The sequence below is a fragment of the Embiotoca jacksoni genome, unplaced genomic scaffold (assembly GCF_022577435.1).
Source record: "Embiotoca jacksoni isolate LCO1_2020_lvr unplaced genomic scaffold, fEmbJac1.0.p SCAF_16, whole genome shotgun sequence".
Taxonomy (NCBI): Eukaryota; Metazoa; Chordata; class Actinopteri; family Embiotocidae; genus Embiotoca; species Embiotoca jacksoni.
Genome location: NW_027185296.1, coordinates 4,171,528 through 4,191,202, shown reverse-complemented (window position 1 = coordinate 4,191,202; position 19,675 = coordinate 4,171,528). Strand labels below are relative to the sequence as shown.

General features: G+C 42.7%; 1 protein-coding gene across 1 annotated transcript in view; it reads right to left on the bottom strand.

The window, feature by feature from the left end:
* Positions 1-19,675, bottom strand: part of trabd2b (TraB domain containing 2B) — a 64,737-nt gene that overhangs the window by 23,094 nt on the left and 21,968 nt on the right. The window contains exon 3 of the mRNA XM_069150320.1: positions 3,478-3,624. Within this exon, the coding sequence (XP_069006421.1) occupies positions 3,478-3,624 (147 nt within the window). The remainder of the gene's footprint in view (positions 1-3,477; positions 3,625-19,675) is intronic.

The following is a 19,675-nucleotide window of genomic DNA, read 5'->3' as shown; positions in this document are numbered from 1 at the left end:
ATATATGGATGGTACCCGCCACAGTAAAGTTTTACACACATTTGGTGATTTCAGGCTTTGATCAAATCCAAATGGTTCGTATGACATAAGCAACATTACTCACTTATCTGCTTCTTCATGACATAGTGGCAAAAAGAAAGCCAGAAAGAAAGAAAGGAAGATCCATTCATACACACATCTGTAGCCTTAAGCCTCATATTGTCTGTCTGTGTTTTCTCAGGGTGAGTGACCCGGGTTCATCCAGACTGACAAGGACACCATGATTCATAGATGAAATGAAGCAGACTTGGATGAATGTGGGGGAATGAGTTAAAGAGAGACAGAAAAGGAGGAGGAAGAGAAGGACTTCATCATTGTTCTGACGAGTGAAGATGGGGTGAGTGTTTCATGATGAGGAAAAAGAAGTGTTCGGTCAAAGAGGGGTCAAGGTGGGAGTGTACCGGTAAATGCAGATAAGTTATCACAGGAAAGACCATTAGCTGCTCTCTGTCCCAACCTGTACAGGAAATGGAGAGTGACAGTGAGATATTTCCTCTCTCCTCACTTACTGCTGCTGCTCCGCACAGCAGTTTACTTCTTGTTGTTGCTTTTCTGTCCCTTTTGGCTCTTTGAAATTCTCAGTCTCATCTAGTCTCTTTACTCTTCTCTCATACTCTTCTTTCTTACTTTTTGTATTTCTTCAGTAATGCAGTATTTATGTTAAATCAATGTTTTAGTTTCCAAAAACAACACAGGAAGCAGTTGTGAATAGCTTTCACACATCAATGTTGATGCTTCATCTACTACATCTAAGTTTGTGCAGGCCATTTCAAATGGATTCAATGCCAAAATGTTTGCAGGTATAACTTTTGTCAGAGTTTTTCTTCATCTAATGTTTTCATTTTAAATTGCTGCCTCCACCTTCTTTCTTTTCTGTCCCTGTTTTTCTTCTGTCTCACTTTGACTTTGTTTCCCTGATGGATTTGGGACCTGTTGAATGTTGAAATGCATTAACCTGCCTCGCACCGTTCTGCTGCGTTGCGGTTTGGGGCCCATCATCGGCCTCTTTCTAATGTGATGAAGATTGAGCTGGGAGAGCATCAGGGGTGTTGGAGGCCTCTGGATTAAGTCCGATCTATCAAAAAACACCTGCTCTTTTACAGCCCTGCAAGTTCACTTTCACACACACTCACACATACACACACACACATACATAAAAACCTGCTATAGATCACCAGTCTACAGAAGCGGGTTCCAGAGTCAGGCGTCTGATTGCTGTAGCATGTGTTGGGGGAATGTTAATACATGTTATTATGACATGAGGAGCAGGGGCAAACTGGTATGACTTAAAGCGGTCATGCAGGAGACGACTGCAGGTGAAACTGTGGCTAACAAGCTCTTCATGGCCTCCAGGGAGAAGGAGATGGATGTAATCAGACAATGAGAGAGACAGACGGGGAACAAAAAAGAGATGCATGTCTTTTTTCAAGGCTTGAGAACAGAAGCATGGTGAGTTTGTCTGAACAGTAAGTTGTGCGTACTTTTTAGTGCAAATGAAGTGGAATCTCTGCAGTGGAGCGGTGAGTTGAGGTTACATGGTGTGTTGGGTTTAATGGGACTTAAGGATCAGTGAGGGAGGTTGACACAGCGTAATTGACTTATGAGAAGGGCTTTTGAGTAAATTTGCATCGGAGGGTAGAGATGGAGCGAGAGGTACTGCATGTGGTGTCTACCATGTATGTGTGTGTGCTATATAGTGAATGGCCTTTTGACAGCCGGGTATGAAGATAGATGAAGAGGCCATCTCTGAAGGAGCAGACGCTCTGTTAGGAAACACAATGTTGGAGGAGGTGAGACGGTGTATTCACGGCTGAGTCCAGAGCTATTAAAGTGTCAGACTATCAAGTAATGCGAGGTTGAGGAGAATTAATATGGCAACGTGCAGATTTGTGGAATTGATGTGCAAGCCTAAAAGTTTATGGTGACGATAGCATAATGGCAGAGAAGTGGGTACGAGAGTTTTGCCAACTCGAATTGAGGGTCTGACAGATTTGCGTTTTTGAACATTGTTACAGATGTTCTTGGACTGTGGCTGCAGTCAGAAACTATCTGTCTTACAAAACACAATAAACACAGAATTGGAAAGATTCACTTTCCCATTAATCAAAATTGTTCAATCTTGAAAAGGGCACTAAAACAACAGTACTTCTGCCCTTGATTGGCTTTGTCAAGTGATAAATACAGAATTGTATGATAAAGATGTGGCAGATTTTTGTCTTTGATTGCCTTTGTGTCAGTTCATTAATTCTTGAAGAGACATTACAGATAACAATTTGAACCCTGAATGATCATAGTTTGTCTTTTCCGACTTGCACTTAAAAAGTGATTAGGAAGGAGTTGCCAGGGGCCATTGTCACTGTTCCATCTGACAGCACCAACAACAAATCTGATGACTGAAGGTGAACTACTCATTGTCACTTGATAGTAAAGACGGACTCTGATGTTTTTTTATATCCACTCGGTAGAAAAAGGGGGATCCTGTGGGTCTGAAGCATAAATATAGATGGTGGTACACCCACAGGTCAGGTTTGATCAGCTGAGTATCAAAGTAGTAATAAAAGAATAATGATATGTTAGTTTTTAGTTTTTGTGAAATAGGACCTCAGTCTTTTACTTTGTTCTGTTCACAGTTGTGTGGAAGACCATTATGTGCCTTTACTGCAGTAAACATATCACAAAAGTTGTGAACTAGGTGTCAGAAAGCAAAAAAATCTGTCACATTCGTACTTTTGTACAAACAATGACAAAATATATCAGTTAAAGTAAATGTATTCATTCCTGACAACAAACGATTACAACCACACTGATATTGTGTTCCTCGTCCTCTTCATTTATATTGACATGATGACGTTTTAACAGATGGTCTTCCTCTTATGGCCATTTCTTGTCTGAACTTTGTTGAGAAATTGACACAAAATTGAAAACAAAATTTCAGTGTGTGCATTTTTTTTTGCTGACTATTTTTACCATAAAGCACCCTCAAATTTTTTTTATGAATGGCTGATGATGTGGTGTCAATGATTACTCATTTGTTTCTGACACCCCATGTATGTCAAAAGATATTTATCATGTGATGTCTTTTGGCTACGACTTCTAAAAATCTGAAGACACATGCTGCTAGGAGCATAAATATAGCACGATTTTTCCAGCACATTGTTGTTGGACCATGTGCAGCTTTATAAGTGGGAAAATGTTGGAGATAATATCACACATTTGTATGTTTTGGCATCGGATCATTTGTTTTGTGCTGGGCAGGTGTCCTTTTTAAAAACAGCTGTTTTAATTGCCTTCAGTTGTTCTGAAGCAGGGTGACATGAAGCTGATTAAATCAACCGACTTGGCTGAAAGAAAAGTAAATCGGGAGCTAATGTATTTCCATTTTGGGATCAACCATCTTTTGTTTGTTATTAAAGTTTGTCAGAGAGAAAGATAACCAACCTGCGAGGTGTCGTGGTTGAAAATGATGGAGCTGAGGTCACCACAGTTGTAGTGTGTAATGAGGTCCTCTGTGGTGTAGGAGCCTTGCAGGCTGCCTGCTCGAACGCCCTCATGCTGCAGCAGCGTCTGGTTCAAAGCAAACAGCACCTGCGGGGAGAGAGACGGAAAGACAGGAAGGGTGCTGTTAACTTTCTGCATCCACACTCAGTTTCCCCTGCTCTGCGCTCACAAGGAATTTGATAGAGAAGGGGGAAAAACTGTGCAAGCACGGCCAGTGTTCCTCTTTAAAAAATATAATGTGACCTTAACATACAATGAAGCCGTTATGCTCAGTGTCGGGGAATACATTTTTTTTTTTTTTTTGCAGCGTTTTCATTTCTTTCAGGATATTTTCATACACTTTCCATACAGGCTGACTACAGGTAAAGGCAGACCACAAAAGACATGGCAAGGCTCCACTGACTTTCTCCTGAAGGAAGGAGAAAACAGGAAAAGAGAAGGAGAGCTGAGCAGAGAGAAAAAGAAAGAGAGACCCTTTAAAAATAACCCTTCTTTCTCTTTCACCGGGACCAGGGTGTCGTAAATTTACAGCGCCCATTAAAATCAAAAGTAAACCCTCTTTAGAGAGAATTTATAGCGTGCAGCCGCCAGCCAGCCCCCCAAAAAACTCCACAGCTGTCCTAGACACCAGGGGTTAACCTTCCTGCTCCCGCCCTCTACAATCCCACGCCACCTCTGACTGGCCTGGCAACCGAGAGCGAGTTGTCAATCACTGTTAAGCTTTCTTACAGGAACCAGAGGTGTGTCTGATGGAGAAAATGTAGTTTTTTTTTCCTTCTGTGTTGAACAGCAACAAATTCCAACAGTTCTCATTACACCCTGTAAGTCAGTCACTCTCAGCTGACTCGATTAGATCACGGGACTCATCATATCTTCAAACTACACCAGACGGATCCCTGTCTATGATCCTAATTACAGAGAAATCGGACTGTAGCGCCTTGGAAAATACTGCAGGGAGAACGTCAGCATCCAGGCTCAGATGATTTGTGGAGCAGCTTAAGGCCGATACAGCTGCACAACTGATTGAGGCCGATGTCAAAAGTCTGGGTTGTAATTCACGCAATTAAGTTGTGTTTTTGCAAATCTTAAATGCCCATATTGTGCATATTGAATGTTTAAACTCCAGGTAACCTCTGTGCTTGAATAATCACAACCAAGCTCTAAGCTCAACCTTGTGACTCTGTCCCTCCCTCTCTCTGAGGTCATTGTGTTTGCTAAGCAGGCTTGTGGGCTCCTTTTTGCTTTAGTCTCCTTTTTTTTTTTTCATAATGCAAAGAGACAACTGATGAGCTAAGGATATATTTAACACTCTTATTATCCCCCCTTCTTGTATTTACGTTTCTCTTTGTCCTCTTTCACTTCAGAGGGGAATCCGTCCTCCCCTCATCTCTCCACCAGATCTTGACCTGTTCCTCCTGCTGTGCATCAAAGAGCTGAGTCTGATCTCATTTATTCTTTTTGACATACTCCACCCAGCATATTTTCAACACCATGCCGTCGCCCTGCCAGAGACACATAATCCAAGAATGGGTCTCGATCAAAACTGTGACCATTTCAATCCTTTGAAAATAAAAGACTTTCATGCTTTCCTGCAGGTCAAATCTCAGCACCAGACTCTCCCCCGCTCCCCTGCTGGCTCAGTAATGACACTATCCGTCATTTCAGTTTGTGTTTCCATCTGATGTGAGATCTGTTAATCACTCTAAACCTGTCGAGGTGTGATGCCAGGCATGGAGAGGCTAAAGCTGCCTGGTGGCTAACTAGGCAGTTAATTTCTCTTCTGTGGAAGCTGACTCTTTGCCAGTGAGTTGCCACTGTCTCAAGTCCTTGACCCACAGGGCTCTCTGCCACGTCTCAAAGGTTTTCCAAGAGAAACACCAGAGCAGGCCCTGGGCAGACTCAGGGTCAGGAGCTGGCAGAGCACACACACCTGCCGCGACTTCTGTAATACAGCCAGCCTCAGTAGTTTCTCTTAACATGGCAAACTGCTGCAGACGCCACAGACATGAGGGTGGGTGCGCGGTCGGTTGTGTCGTTAAGGGAGTTGTTATTTCAATATTGTCCGTCTCCGGGGAGAAGAACATCTCTGCAGCTGTAACTATGGCGCCTGAGTTTGTGCTGGACTAAATGAGAGAGCATGTCAATCACTGCCAGGGAGGCAAAGAGGGGGTGAGAGGAAAAATGCAAACATTCCCCTGAGTGTGTGTGTGCTTGCATGTGATGTGTGTGTGCACGCACACACGTGTTGACTGACAGAGTGGGTGTTCTCATACTGAAGTGCTCTACTCACTCTGACAGGCCGACTCTTTTACAGCCAGGCCTTTTCAAAGTAACGAACATTGACTCCGTTCACCACATAGTTTACTACTGCTGGTCTCACTTCTTTCCTTCTTTTTTTTCCCTCATCTCGTCTAATACATGCGTGAGAAACTCCCATTGTAATTAAATAAAAGCTTTATAAGAACAAAGCTGGAAGGAAAGGGGCACATGGATGGTCTTGGAACCTGCGATTTGAGCACAGCACTCCAAAAATTCATTAGCAAGCGTTAGAACGAAAACAGAAAGACCAGGTCGGGCAGGAGCTGAGCAACATAAAATAAAGAAATCAGAGATTTTTTTTGTTTTTTTGTTTCAGAAAATGTCGTTTATCTACTTGAGTGTATATCACAGCAATTGACCTCGAAGTGCATTAAATCCTGGCTGTTTGCTAGCAGTAGTGAAGCTTTTACAAGTCTGAAGCATGTAACAAGTAGGTGCCGATGACAAGGTGCTGGAACCGAGAGAGCTCACTCCTGTCGACTACATCACTCCCCGATTATACCTCCTTAAATCTGAATGGGAGTGATGGATGGAGCGAAAGGGCTGCGTGCTGCAGTGCAACAGAAGGAAGTGTCAAACTGTGGTGGCCAAACACTGAACTCTGGAAACAAAGGGGAAAACTAATACACTGAATTTGAGAGCTAAAAACAAGTGATAAGTACACATCATCAACTGCAGCAGTTATATACACAGCTATAAAAAAGAAAAAACATGTTCATCCTGTTGCTTTAGTCTTTTTACCACCCTCATGTCCTCTTTAACCCTTTAATTTTGTATCCATTATTCACTTTTACTCTGTGGTAAAACTGAGACACAATTCCACGTTCCTGCAAGCCGCAAGAAAAAGAAGGAAAGAACAAAGGAAGGGAGGAGAAGCAGCATGAGGAAGACAGAGAGCAGAGAACAAAAGCCAGAGAGTTGAAAGTGTGAAAGAGTGGTATAAGACAAATAAAGCCTTGTTCTCTGTGAGCAGCATGTGTTGTACATATGGATGGGATTCTTCTCCGTTTGAGCAGAGGAGACTTCAGGTTAAGTGGGTATAAAATGTATGGGTGAGGCTTGGCATGGGCACCGCGTATAAACAGGCAGTCAGGTGCAACAAAGCCTTCCAGCATCAGGCAAGAGATCTGAGGCCGTTTGTTCCTTCACACATCTTCCTTTTAGACTTTGATCTATGTGTTTCTCTCAGTTTTGCCTTCTCTGTTTTTGTCCTTGTGAACAAGGAAAGTGGTATTTACATCTCAACACTATACGGCTGCCATTTACCATTTTATTTCTTATCCAGATGTGTTTCATCAAGACTAAAGCAAAAAATAGAGAAAACAGCAGACACATTTAGGCAGTAGAACATTGTTTTCTTCTTCTTATTATTATTATTGTCTTTGTGATTACGAGCAGTAAAGTTACTGCTCCAATGTATCAGAAGGATTGGAATAACTAGAGGCCTTTCACCCGGCACAAGGTGGCACCAAGCAAAACGCTAACGTCGTTGCTCATTTCAGACCGACGGAGTTGTCATTTTTCTGTCCAGTGCCCACGTTGCTTGTACGAGTGCGAATATGTGTGCCAGCAGGGGTGCTACTCTTAAAATGAGGTGTGGTCAGATGCATCGATTGTGCACTCTGATTGGTTTATTTAGTGTTACACCCAAAACACATCAAGGATTAATTAAGAGATTAAATACAACCCCTTTGAACCATATGCCTTACTTTGTGCTCAGTTTATCCACCGTTAAACTAGCGAAAGTAGGTGTCAAGAAACGGTGCTCTTAGATTGTGAAAATAGAGCCCATTGTCTCTTTTTGTGCCACACATTCTTCTTCCACATCAGAACCTACATCCTTGAGCACAAATGAGCAGTGAGTTACGGAGATCTGCTTAACTCGTTTCTGTTGAGCTTGTAGTTTTCAGACCCAGCTGATGCTGACTCAAGTCAGCTGACTCATTTGTGCACATTTATCAAACTTTTTTGCAGCTCCCTTTGGAGACACGTAAACTTCACATATGAGGTCCCTGTAAGTGAACTTGTGTAAAATCGTTGGAGTTTCTCTAAAATTAATTTATCAGCGAACAATTCACATGTAAAAACCTTGTGGCACCTTTGAATTCAGACAGAATCCCAAACAGAGTAAATTCATGTCTTTCTCCCTGTCTTTATCGCTGGTCATTTAATCGGCCCCTGATAAAGAAAACAGTCCAAACAGTTTAAGGGTGGTGTGTTCCCCTCGACCGCTACCGTCTCCCTGAGAGTCGCTTGGGTTTCATTGCCTGAGAGAGAGAAGAGCTGGACCCCTGACCCAGGACACACACTGCTGGGTTCCTCTGGGCCGAGCCAGCTTCCCTCGTGGGCTTCGGCTGCAGACTATAAGAGGGGGACTGGGTTCACAGCACCCTGTGGTGATTGAAGGGAAAGAGGTAGGGAGTTGAAATAACATCCAGGGAAATGAAAGAATAGGAGAAGTGCAATATCTGATTCCTGTTCCCCACAGAGCAGCCCCTCAAAATGGGTGGAGACCAGTGTGTGATTGTACTTTCCCTTCATGGTCACAGGAGAGAACCATAAAAAGAATTCATAAAAAACACCCCTGCGTCCATTTTCTTTAAACCTGCTGTATCTCAGTATGACTTCATGCTTGAATGTGCAGTGGCGGCGCTATTTTAAAAGCCTGCTGTTGTCTGATCTTTTACTCCTCACAAGCTCTGAAAAGCACCTTGAATACATTAGGGTGGGAAGATGGTGTCACACAGGACCACATCAAAGTGCTTCGGACAGCCTCACGTGATAGCTTCACTGTTGTCTCCTACAGTTTTATCAAGACTGGCCCTCCAATGGAATCATGTAACCTGTCAGGGGCTTTAAAGGCAACATTCGAGCATAAAAAAAAAGTAACCTCTTTTCAATGGTCTCCACCAGACCATTGCCACAATAGTTTTTACAGCCCTTCAGCGCCTCTCTGTGTGTAGCATTTGCTTATTTGAAGGTAAGCAGCACTTTCAAGTCATCACATCTGGCATGAGCTGCAACAGGCTAGAGCTTTCCTCCGAATCTTTATCCCTGTTAATACCCCTGATACGCACACATGCATGCACACTCGAAAAAGACATATACAACAGCCCATAAGCACACATGCTAATAATTATACACACATTCCTCTTGGAGCAATATATGTATACGAACATCATGCACACACCGCAGAAATCACAATACAGCACCAGTGTTTTGAATATTGTGTCTCTTTTGTCTCTGCCGCTTTTTCTCTTCCCGCCTCCTTTCTCTCTTTCTGGCTCACTAAGTCTCGCGCCGTGCCTGGTCTACCTCCTGTCTCAGTCTAGGAAATCCAGGGATTACCAGAGGTACAATCCCAGTGGCAGAGGCCTGCTGCTCCCAGTTGCCCCAGAAAGCCTCCCATTCTTTTCCCTCCTTCCTCCTTCCGTCCTGTCTTATTTCCTTTCTGAGGCAGGGGGTGAGGATCTAATGATGGAAGAGGTCCCTCTCTTAGTTTGGTATGGTAAAAGAAAAAAAAAAGAAAAAAAAAACAACCCTCTCCTATCCCTATCCTTCCTCTCACTCCTCTCCCCTTGTTTATCTTCGTTCCTCCAATAAAACCAGACCTATAGGCATCCATAAACACATACTTATACTATACACACCCCTCCAGTCCCCAAAGCCTCCTGTCTCTCCTCTTAATAAGAGTCTCCACTGAATCGGGGGGTGGGTGTCGCCCCTACACTTGTCCACAAATAAACCCTGCTGTTTGACTTGGCAGCACTGCTGCTGCGCCAGTCATCCCAGCTTTCCTGCCTCCCCAGAAAACAGAGAAAATAATAAAGTATCAGTTGATCCGGAGTGAAAAAGCAGACAGCTGGTTCCTCACCGTGAATGCCCACACTGAAAAGTAGTGCAGGGTGTGAAAGAGTGGTGGAAAATTACAATGGCAAATTGTGCTAATTTTTTTTATTTTCTTTTAACATCAAAAGCCCAGACATGCTGAACAGGAATACGTCTGCATATATCTGAGGACAAAACACAACAACATTACAGGAGTAATGTAGGTTAATGCGGGAGGTGGAGATTGATAAAAACCTTTTTGCTTCTGATTCCTGACTGAAGTTAATACGTGTGAAAACATGATTCTTAATCCAACTTTTTTTTTTTAAATTTAACTAATCTCTCGTCACATCCTCAACAAACAGCAGGCTGCTGTAACTGCATGGAAGCTAAGCCCCTAAAAAAAGGCCATCCTTCACAAAATCACTGTCAGTTTAAGTTTACGTTATATTTAGAATATTTTTCACTGCTTTACTTTTGACCACAACTGGGAATTGAAGGCGTTGTATCAGTAAGGTTTTTAAGTTTTTGTCAAAGCACTCTGGTAACATTGAAGAAAGTGATACAACAGTTTTAAGTTCTCAGGAAAGGGCTGTCTGATGGCAAGGTAAAGCGGTAAATATATAAAACATATAATGTACACTTAAACTCATATTGATCATTTTAGATGGTCCTTTTTAAGGTAGTAAAAATACATTTTCATTGCTAACTCCGTCCACAGCAGTACATTTCTTAGCTTCGGTGCCAGTGGAGCTGCTTCTCCAAACTCATATAACCCCTCTTGAAAAAAAAAATCCAAACTATCCCTTCAACAATGGATCAAATGACCAAAAGTAATGTGAAAGTGGTTGCTCATCGTGATGAGCCCACAGAGATTTTTCCCCTAGATTCTGAACATTGAGCTCTAGAAAGTGTTTTAGCATCCTTCAGCTCATCATTTGGTTTTACAGTTTGCAACTTTTATATTTTTATTCATTTACGTCATTTCAAGCTACGGCTGGCATGTGTTTCTCTGCGGGGCAGATATACAACACAAATCAATGGCAACATTGCTCTGCTTCTGTTGGACGTTACCACCTGTTTGTCAAACAACTTTATAAGGTGGTTAAATATCCATGTTTAGGCAGTGCGTGCCGGCTATGTGACCAAAGAAAATCAGTTGACGCAGTTAGAAGAAAAATAAATTGAACATTGCTCTTCTTGTGTATAGACCCATGGTGTAATAAACACAGTGCTGTAGTTATTGCAGCTTTTATAACCTGATGAAATGCAAACCATACCTTAACTGCTAGGATCCATAATCTAATTTGCTTCAAACTCAATAAGAACTACAGGAAAACACCTTCTTGATTGTTTATTAGGTGCTGGAGACAGGTGTTGACAGTGGTGCCTCCAATAAAGCATACAAAAAACACTTAAAAGGGTCTTTCAATCTGAGGTCATTAGAGGAAGTGGAAACGTAAATGGGTGATAAGTGAATTTGCTCGGCTTCAGTAAAGTCAAGGATCATTTTCCAAATTTTGGAAATTAACTTCCCTTGAAGCAGATGAAATGATCTCACCCACCATCAGAGTCATCAGATTCCTGCAGTTGTTCAAAGGAAAATAAGATGTTCACTAGATCAGGTCACTCTAACCTCATCTCCCCTAAAGCTCATGGTCCATCTCGAACATCGCAGCCTCCAGTAATCCCAACACATTTCACATTCACATTTTTTTCCAAGGGAAAAACTCTCATTGAATTCCATCAGATTTATCCGCTTGCCATTATGATGTGTGATGCTATGCAAACCAGATGAGCCGAGTCTTCTCCACGGCATGAGAAAGGAGCAGCCAGGAACAGCCGTGCATGTTTAAAACACAGGCCCCAAAACCGCTTTCTCTTATCTTCTCCGGTCTGCCTTGGCTAGACTAATAGGTTCAGACAGAATAATTCCCAAAGAATGATTTGTCCTTTGCAATGTCCACATCTGAGGGCCGGCTGAAACACGAGAGCAGCACATAATCTGCCGCACGAACATAAACTGTGTAATGGATGAACACGGCATCCAGCAAGTGTCCGAACAGCTCGCAGGAGCCGGTCCAGGCGACTGAATTCACTCCAAGACTGGAATCGTTGCAGCCGTTTCTGTGGCTGCGTGCAAGTCAAAGCACATGTGCACACCTTCACTCGTCACACATCATTCTGAAATGATATAATGCCAAGTTGAGTCAAACTGACCTTAAATAAATCACCATTTCAGTTCAGGTTTGTGTGTCTGTGCACCACAGCAACATCCAAGACTGAATTGTTCTTGTTTGCACTTTTTGACAGGCAGATTGGATTCCTCCTGCAGAGCAGTGGACACTTTAGAGTGTAATGCAGCAGAGCACAGCTATAAAACAAGCATATTTTAATGCCGAAGGGATATGATCGAGAGGTTTTTACAAATAGAGTCCGCATGATGTGCATGTATGTGGTTGTGTGTCTCCAGAGGAGCAGAAGGTAGAAGTAGGAGGAGGATTAGAGGAAAAATGAGCCAGAGATGATATCAATTAATGAGTAAAGAAAAAAGTGTAAGAGACACAGCAGGAGGTGTAATGTAAGAAATCTGTAAGAGTAAAAAAAAATTTTTTTTAAAAAACCTGACAATAGTCCAGATGTTTACAGTTAACCAGGAGAAAAGAGAGAAAAGTGCAGACCTATTGCTGCTCATCTCCACCTCCTCATCACCATCTCTGTCGAACAGATCTGGAGCGCAGCTGGCCGGTCCTGTCCTCACCATCTCCCTTCTTCATCCTCCCAAAGCCCCCTCTGTCCTCAGATCTGTCCCCATCCCTCCAAAATCATCTTCCGTCAACCCTCAATCACCAGCCTTCCTCCCTTTTCCCCCACCCAGGTTATGTGCTCGCAGTGACAAATCTCTAGATTATACAGTTCAGCCCTTCATCTCTCTCCCAGCCATCCCTCTTGCGGCTCTCCTCCCACCACTGTCACTGATCTCTGTTTATTTAGTTTTCATGTCCTTCCTCTTTCCTGCGCTCCACATTGTACACACTTGCTCTCTCTGAAGGAGCATGCACTTATAATTCAACGCTGGTGTGCATGCGTGTGGATATGGTGTGTTTGTGTTTCCATGCGCGTCTGTCTTCACTGCAGAGTTTGTCCAAATTGCACAGAGCTCTGACTGTCTAATCGACTGGGGCAGCAGAAGTAGCAATAAGTGGACCAAACTTCCTCTCCTCTCCTCGCTTTCAGTCACGCCTCTATTAGACCCGATGCTGAAGCAAACGCGCTGTAATCCCACACAAGCACACCATTTCACGGCAAATCAGCAGGAGAAATGTTCGATTTCATGCCAGCGTATTCGGCCTGCCGAAAAACAGAGACGGAGTGAGACTGTAATGCAAACCTTTCAGGCACGAAAGAGGACACAGACTGTGAAAAACTGGTGTGTGTGTGTGTGTGTGTGTGTGTGTGTGTGTGTGTGTGTGTGTCTGTGTCTGTGTGTGTCTGTGTGTGTGTGTGTGTGTGTGTGAGTGAGTGAGTGTTAAATATGTTTTTGGGAGGGTGGAAATCACACTATGAGTTCAGGTGGACCATTTCAAAACCTTCTGTCAGCACATCCATGTGGAAGTCCAAATCATATCCCCAACGAGAACAAGCTGCCTTAGAAAAGCACGGATAAGAACACACAAACACGCACACGTGTTTACAGACCTCCCAACTTTTGCCAACCAAGGTTTGCCAATACTTAACAATCAGGGGACCACCATAGAGAGTTTGGATGTGTTTGACAGAAAAATCAAAAATGTATTTTTAGTGTTGGAAAAAGTAATGCAGGATCTTTTCTAAACCTCTGTCCACGTCACCCTCTGTCCATTGTAATTCCATGTGTTTTGTGTGTAGTTTGGTTTCCGTAAATTCAGTGGAGAGACTAGTCAGTGGCATGTTTTTTTTATCCTCTGCCAAAAGGGGAAGGATGCGCCCTCCAGAAACCCTGGAGTTATTTACACACTGTCTTCTTATCTGGACAGCAAGCCAGCCAGTGGTAGGGCTACATTCAGGAGTCATATGGGTTTTGTTCAGAGCTGTGAGGTGTGTGAACACCATACATTTCTGCGTGCAGAAGTTGAAGTGGTCAGTAAATACCTCCTGGTTGTAAACCGGCTGCTTGTCCTTTCAGCAAGGCTGTGCTGCGTAACCAAAAGCGATGTACAGTTAATGCATACAACATGTTATGTAACTAATTAGCTCTGCTGTTGAGTGTTTAGTAAAGTAATGCAATTAGCTTTCCAGAAATTAGAAACAACTGTTTATCACAAGCATTCCCATACAGGCGGACCATATCAGATGACTTCTCTGTGCTCCCCTCCTTCGATTCAACCCAGCATCCTAAGTGTGTAATACACCCGTCAGTCCGCTATTTGATACTGTGTCAGTGTCATGTTGTGCCTCGCCTAGACAGGAAAAGTAAGGTTCGCTTAAGCCTTTATTTAGACACCAAAGACAACATGGTTAACACAGGGAAAGATCATGGTTTGGGTTCAAATAAGTAATTCTACGCAAGTAACGATACATACGTCATGTACATGAGGCGAGTTAAATACATTATGTTGTGTAAATAATAACAATAAGTTATTTACGTTCCTTAAACGAAATCCACGTTGACTTTTGCTTTCTCACAACAAACACTCTCCCAGCGGAAAGTCTTGTATTTGTTCCATCCAACCACTGCTGACCTCCGTCTATGTGGACTTTGTCACTCTATATACTTTGTCACATCACCTCTTTCTATGACCTTCATACATGCGCGTAATTTTCACACCTAAGCGAGGAAAAACCTGACACTGACACAATATCCTCACATAGATTGACGGGGTGTATTACATGCTTTGGCGTAATGCCGGGCTGTTTGATTGCAAATTCCTGCCACCTCTCTATGTCTCTCCTGTGCTTCACTCGCTGTCCATATGAATGAAAAGCAGATGAAGAGCAGACTAACACTCAGTTTTCATGTGCTTGATTGACTGAGAAAGTCTTGGTACAGTTGAACACTTCTTAATCCACTTCCACAGTACATGGACTGATCGTAGGGAGAGATATCGCACTCACTCACTCACTCACTCACTCACTCACTCACTCACTCACTCACTCACACGCACGCACGCACGCACGCACACACACACACACACACACACACACACACACACACACACACACACACGCGCGCGAAACTCAACCAACCCCAGACAGGGCTTTAAATAAATGGCAGCCAGCAACCTTCACAGAGGAGTAAAAAAAAACTCTGCTGGTGATGGAGACCAAACTAAAGTGGGAAAAGTACGAGGAAACACAATATGAGAGGGTGTGAAGTGGGTGTGTAAAACTAAAAATGAGGTGGTATAATACAGGTTCCTGATGTTACTACCAAAGTATTTCACTTACCCATAGAATTACTGTGTATGGCACCAGTGGTTTAAAGCCTTGTTGTTGAAAGGGTTGAATTCAAGAGCTGTGCTGTTACAGCAAGAAAAATTAAACTCAAAAGACAACAAACAACTGAAACGGACAAAGTTGTGACTCGAGTTGGTTCTTGATTAAGTTAGCTTTTTGTGATGTAGTATAATCTGAAAATCCATGTCCTTGCAGTGTTCCCTCTCAAATATTAAAAAAAGGTTCAAGTAGTTTAAAAATGCAAGAATTGTACTTTTCTAATATCATGTTATGGGTAATTTGATTTTAGATCAAAGAAGCAAAATGCTTTATGAAACTTGTTGACTTTAACACATATATCAGGTGACTTCAGTCTTCTGTGTTTGGTACGTCAGCTCATTTATTTAACTATTTAGTAAGCATCAATAAACTTGACCTCCCTTGCCCAATTTTAAGAGAAAAATCTGATTCATGTAGTTCGGACATCAGCCAGGAGGCTTCAACGTGCTGCTCTTAATTATGGAGACTAAAAAGTTGTAGCTTTTCCACACCGCAATTAATTAACAGGGTCTGTTCATTCAGACAGCTAAATCAGACATCAGGCCTGTGCTGAAAATTGGACTGAGGAGAAATTTATCGTATTTACGAGCAGCCCATAAATGAGTCTGCCTGCATCTTCAGAGCAATTCATCATTGCTGCAGGAAGGAGAGCTGGAGAAGACATGTATTTGTGTGAACGTCTAAGTGTGTTTGTGTGTGATGGAGAGAGAGAGAGAAAAGGGAGGACAAATGTATGTGTGTGTGTGGAAGAGGGAGAGCAGAGGTAGAGAGAGGGAGGCCAACATAGACACGGGGCAAAACAGACAAACAAACAGACAGAAGCAGCAAGTTGGAGGCGGTGAAGAGGAAGAGAGACCAGCGACAGGATGTGGGAATTAACTCCTCTCTACTGCCGGTGGTTTGAAGGTGGAAGGCAGAGTCTGTACAGCATGTGGTGGAGGGGTTACAGGAACGCTGGCCATAGATTAGTAGCTCTTCCTCGAGCTGGCCTTGACGAGGAGCGGCGCTGGCTGTCACATCAGAGACCGGGCCTTTAACTGCCCTCATAAGACTCTCATTATTTCATAAATCTGCAGTTTAGGCGCTCAGCTCGGTTGATTTGAGCCTCCGCCAGGGCTTAGAGAATGTTTTTACAATCCCCTTAATTTATTTACAACCTTGATTCATTTCTGTGTGTGTATGCATGTGTGTGTGTGGGTGTGGGAGTGAAAGAAATGGAGAAATTCAGAGTGGACTGAGAGAGATCTAGGTATAAATGATTGAGCTACACATCTTTGCTTGTGTACGTCTGTTGTGCACCGTGCAACAGGAGCTATTTGCGTGATAATTCTTTCAGAGCACCAACAGGGACTTAAGTTTTACCACATCTGCTGCGCACATGAAATTAATCTTTCATGAGTCTATGACACATATTTCAACTACCAATTTTATTTTAGTCAGGCACATTCTTGGCTATTCCTTTATCTCTGTATAGTCTTTCAGGAGTCTCAGTGTTTGCTCGCCCGCCGACCAAACCAGTTTGCTTAGCAGCACCAGCTACCATTCTCAATGCTTGTTTCTATCTCTGCTCTTCTCTGTAGCACACCATGGTTCCTGTGGAATTAATTGTGATATAAAAAAAATAATAATGTTTTGCTTTGCTAAACATCCTCACTTGAAAAAAATTGCTGTCTTGCTTGCTTGTGAGTCACAGACACTTACATACACTTCCATATTCATTCAACCCCCAACCACCCGCAGCTCTCAGCCCTTTAGCCTCCCAGGGAAAGTGCTTGGTATGAAGAAATCCAATATGATTAAGACTATGATTGCTGCCTCTAATAGTTTTAGCACCCATACCCTCTATTAAGGAAAACATTGGGTTTGGACCACAGCTCAGCACAAGCTTCTGACAGGGGGGAATCAGCCTGTGGGAAAGAACCATAATTCAGTGTGTCCATAATTCAGTGTGTGTGTGTGTGTGTGTGTGTGTGTGTGTGTGTGTGTGTGTGTGTGTGTGTGTGTGTGTGTGTGTACAGCAGGAGTGAGTTGTACATATATGCACAACAACATTTGTCAATGTGTGTCTTCGCTTATTTTTCCGACGTCTTTTGTGTGTATTTGAAGCTGTTACCGTGTGTGTGTGTGTGTGTGTGTGTGTGTGTGTGTGTGTGTGTGTTTGTCCAGAGTGTCTTGAGAGCAGACTTGGTCAGGCATGCTGAGGGTTTGTGGTCACCCTGACTAACAGATCACAGGATTGTGGCTTTAAATGGGCCGCAAATCATCAAAGAGGCCACACCGATGGAGAGGAATGTTGAAGCAGACGCGAGGAGTACTGGATAAACAAGATTACAATTCCTGCAGTTTGTCTTCACTGGAAGCCAAAAAATAAAACTCTTGGAAGTAACAGCTACAAGCAGAAGTAGCCGCGTGTTGCTAAATGTATAGTGTTATATAAGGTGTTCTAATGTAATGATTTAAGCTAACTAAGTTGAAACCGAGTGATTTTATGTAGGTGAGCGGGCCGCCCAAATAGAGGCTACATGCTGCTGTTGCTCACTGACCGTAGTGTAAATGGAACAAGAGTTATGAGTTTGAAAACAAAAAGATGTCTGTAGGGATGTAGCATTGGTATTGAAATTTGGTACTGAATGATGAGGCTTTTTTTTTTTTTTTGCTCCAGATACGACCGAATCATTTCAAGCGGTGCGAGTATTGAAGTTGTGTACCCCAGACCGATCGGAGACAGTGACAAGTTTCCCTTTTTGTATTGTTTTAAGGTTCATTTACAGATTTTTTGTCACTAAGTAATAAGCAGCAAATGCAGATGTTTTGTTTGAGTGATGTGAAGGCCAATTCACACCCGGGAGTGAAACAGGAAAATCACTAATTCGCTATTCAGCTGAGTAGTACTACGCTCAAATTGCATCCGGAGCTTCTCTCCAAGCTACCAAGCTATCTTAGACTCACCGCTAACAGGACCCACCAGACGTATTTGGAGCATGGACTTCTGTAATAATAAGTTAATAACAACATCCCTGTTGTGTTGAACAGTTTATAAACCGACAGAGGAGATTAAGTAAAAGTTATTGGTGCAACACATCTGATGAGCTTTTAATACCCTAAACTGTCCGCACCATAGATTGTTGTCTATGTCAATGTTACGCCCCTGAAAACGGGGAGAAATAATCACGAGAGTGACGTGGTGATGTTTCCTCAATGAACGCATTTACTGGAACAAGGAGAACACCGCGAATTCCCCGGGTTTGCAGGCGAAGGCAAAAGCAATCGATCTCACGATAGCTGATCAGGCTACTTAGCGGATGATTGATAAAACAATAATGAATGAATTTTGAACACAAAAATAGATTAAATAAACAATGAATAAATCACTCGATATTTCAACCTATTTATGAATATGAATGGCCTCTTTTTAAAATGATAACAGATCATCAAATATTTATACTTGTCACATAAAGATGGACATCTCCGTCTCTGTCAGTACTTCTTATCAGGTTGACGTTTGTTAAACTGGTCTTTTTTTCTGATCAGTTTGATTACTTATTTGATGCTATAAAAAGCGTCTATGTGGTCATGATAACTTCGCCCAATTAATAAGTCGCAGAGGCACCTGTGGACTTCTTTTGGGGAATTGAACATCAGATAAAGGACCACCTTTGGACTGTTTTTCGTTCTTAATTAAGATGCTAAAGTTTACTAAAGTTAGATAAGATGTAAAAAAACTGAAATCAGATTTTATTGGTTCCTATGATCAAATCTACTAATTGCGCCCAAACAAATAAAGTCACTGGGGTCACTGTACTCCACAAGGACAGGTGAAAATCCATTTCTGAATCAGAAACCTAAAGCTTGTATGTTGCAGGAACCATTTCTTTCAGAGGCCAATTTGATAGTGTACAGACACAGAACATTTGCAGCTACACACACACACACACACACACACTACTTCTTTGTGACCCTGGCCTAACCTTAGTCTTATCTCCCTCCTGATCTCTGCCTGAGACTCCAGCCCAATTGTCTGCCTGAACTGGAGCCACAGATGCACAAACAAACACATTCTCAGTCTCACACACACATACATACACACACACACACACACACACACACACACACACACACACACACACACACACACACACACACACACACACACACACACACACACACACACAACATAAACACACACGCCTCAGCTTAATGGGCCAAGTCTCACCACGGAGGAAATCATTTCCTATCAAAGCTGCTGTGAGTTTCCAAAGATGTTTTTATTGTAAGAGATGATACTCTCTCTGTCTTTTGGCCTGAACCTAATCTCTGTTCATCAACACCTATTTTGTGAGTCTGTTTTTTCTGCTCCTAGGTCTCAGTTTCCATCTCACCACACTCCCTGCTGTGATCTTAATTAACACTGTGATTTTACTAGATCACTGTTGGTTTAATACCAGCTTCACATCGGCTTTGACAGTAATTAAGTGCCCAACGTTGAGGCTGAGACTCCAGCGTGTTAACTGAAATG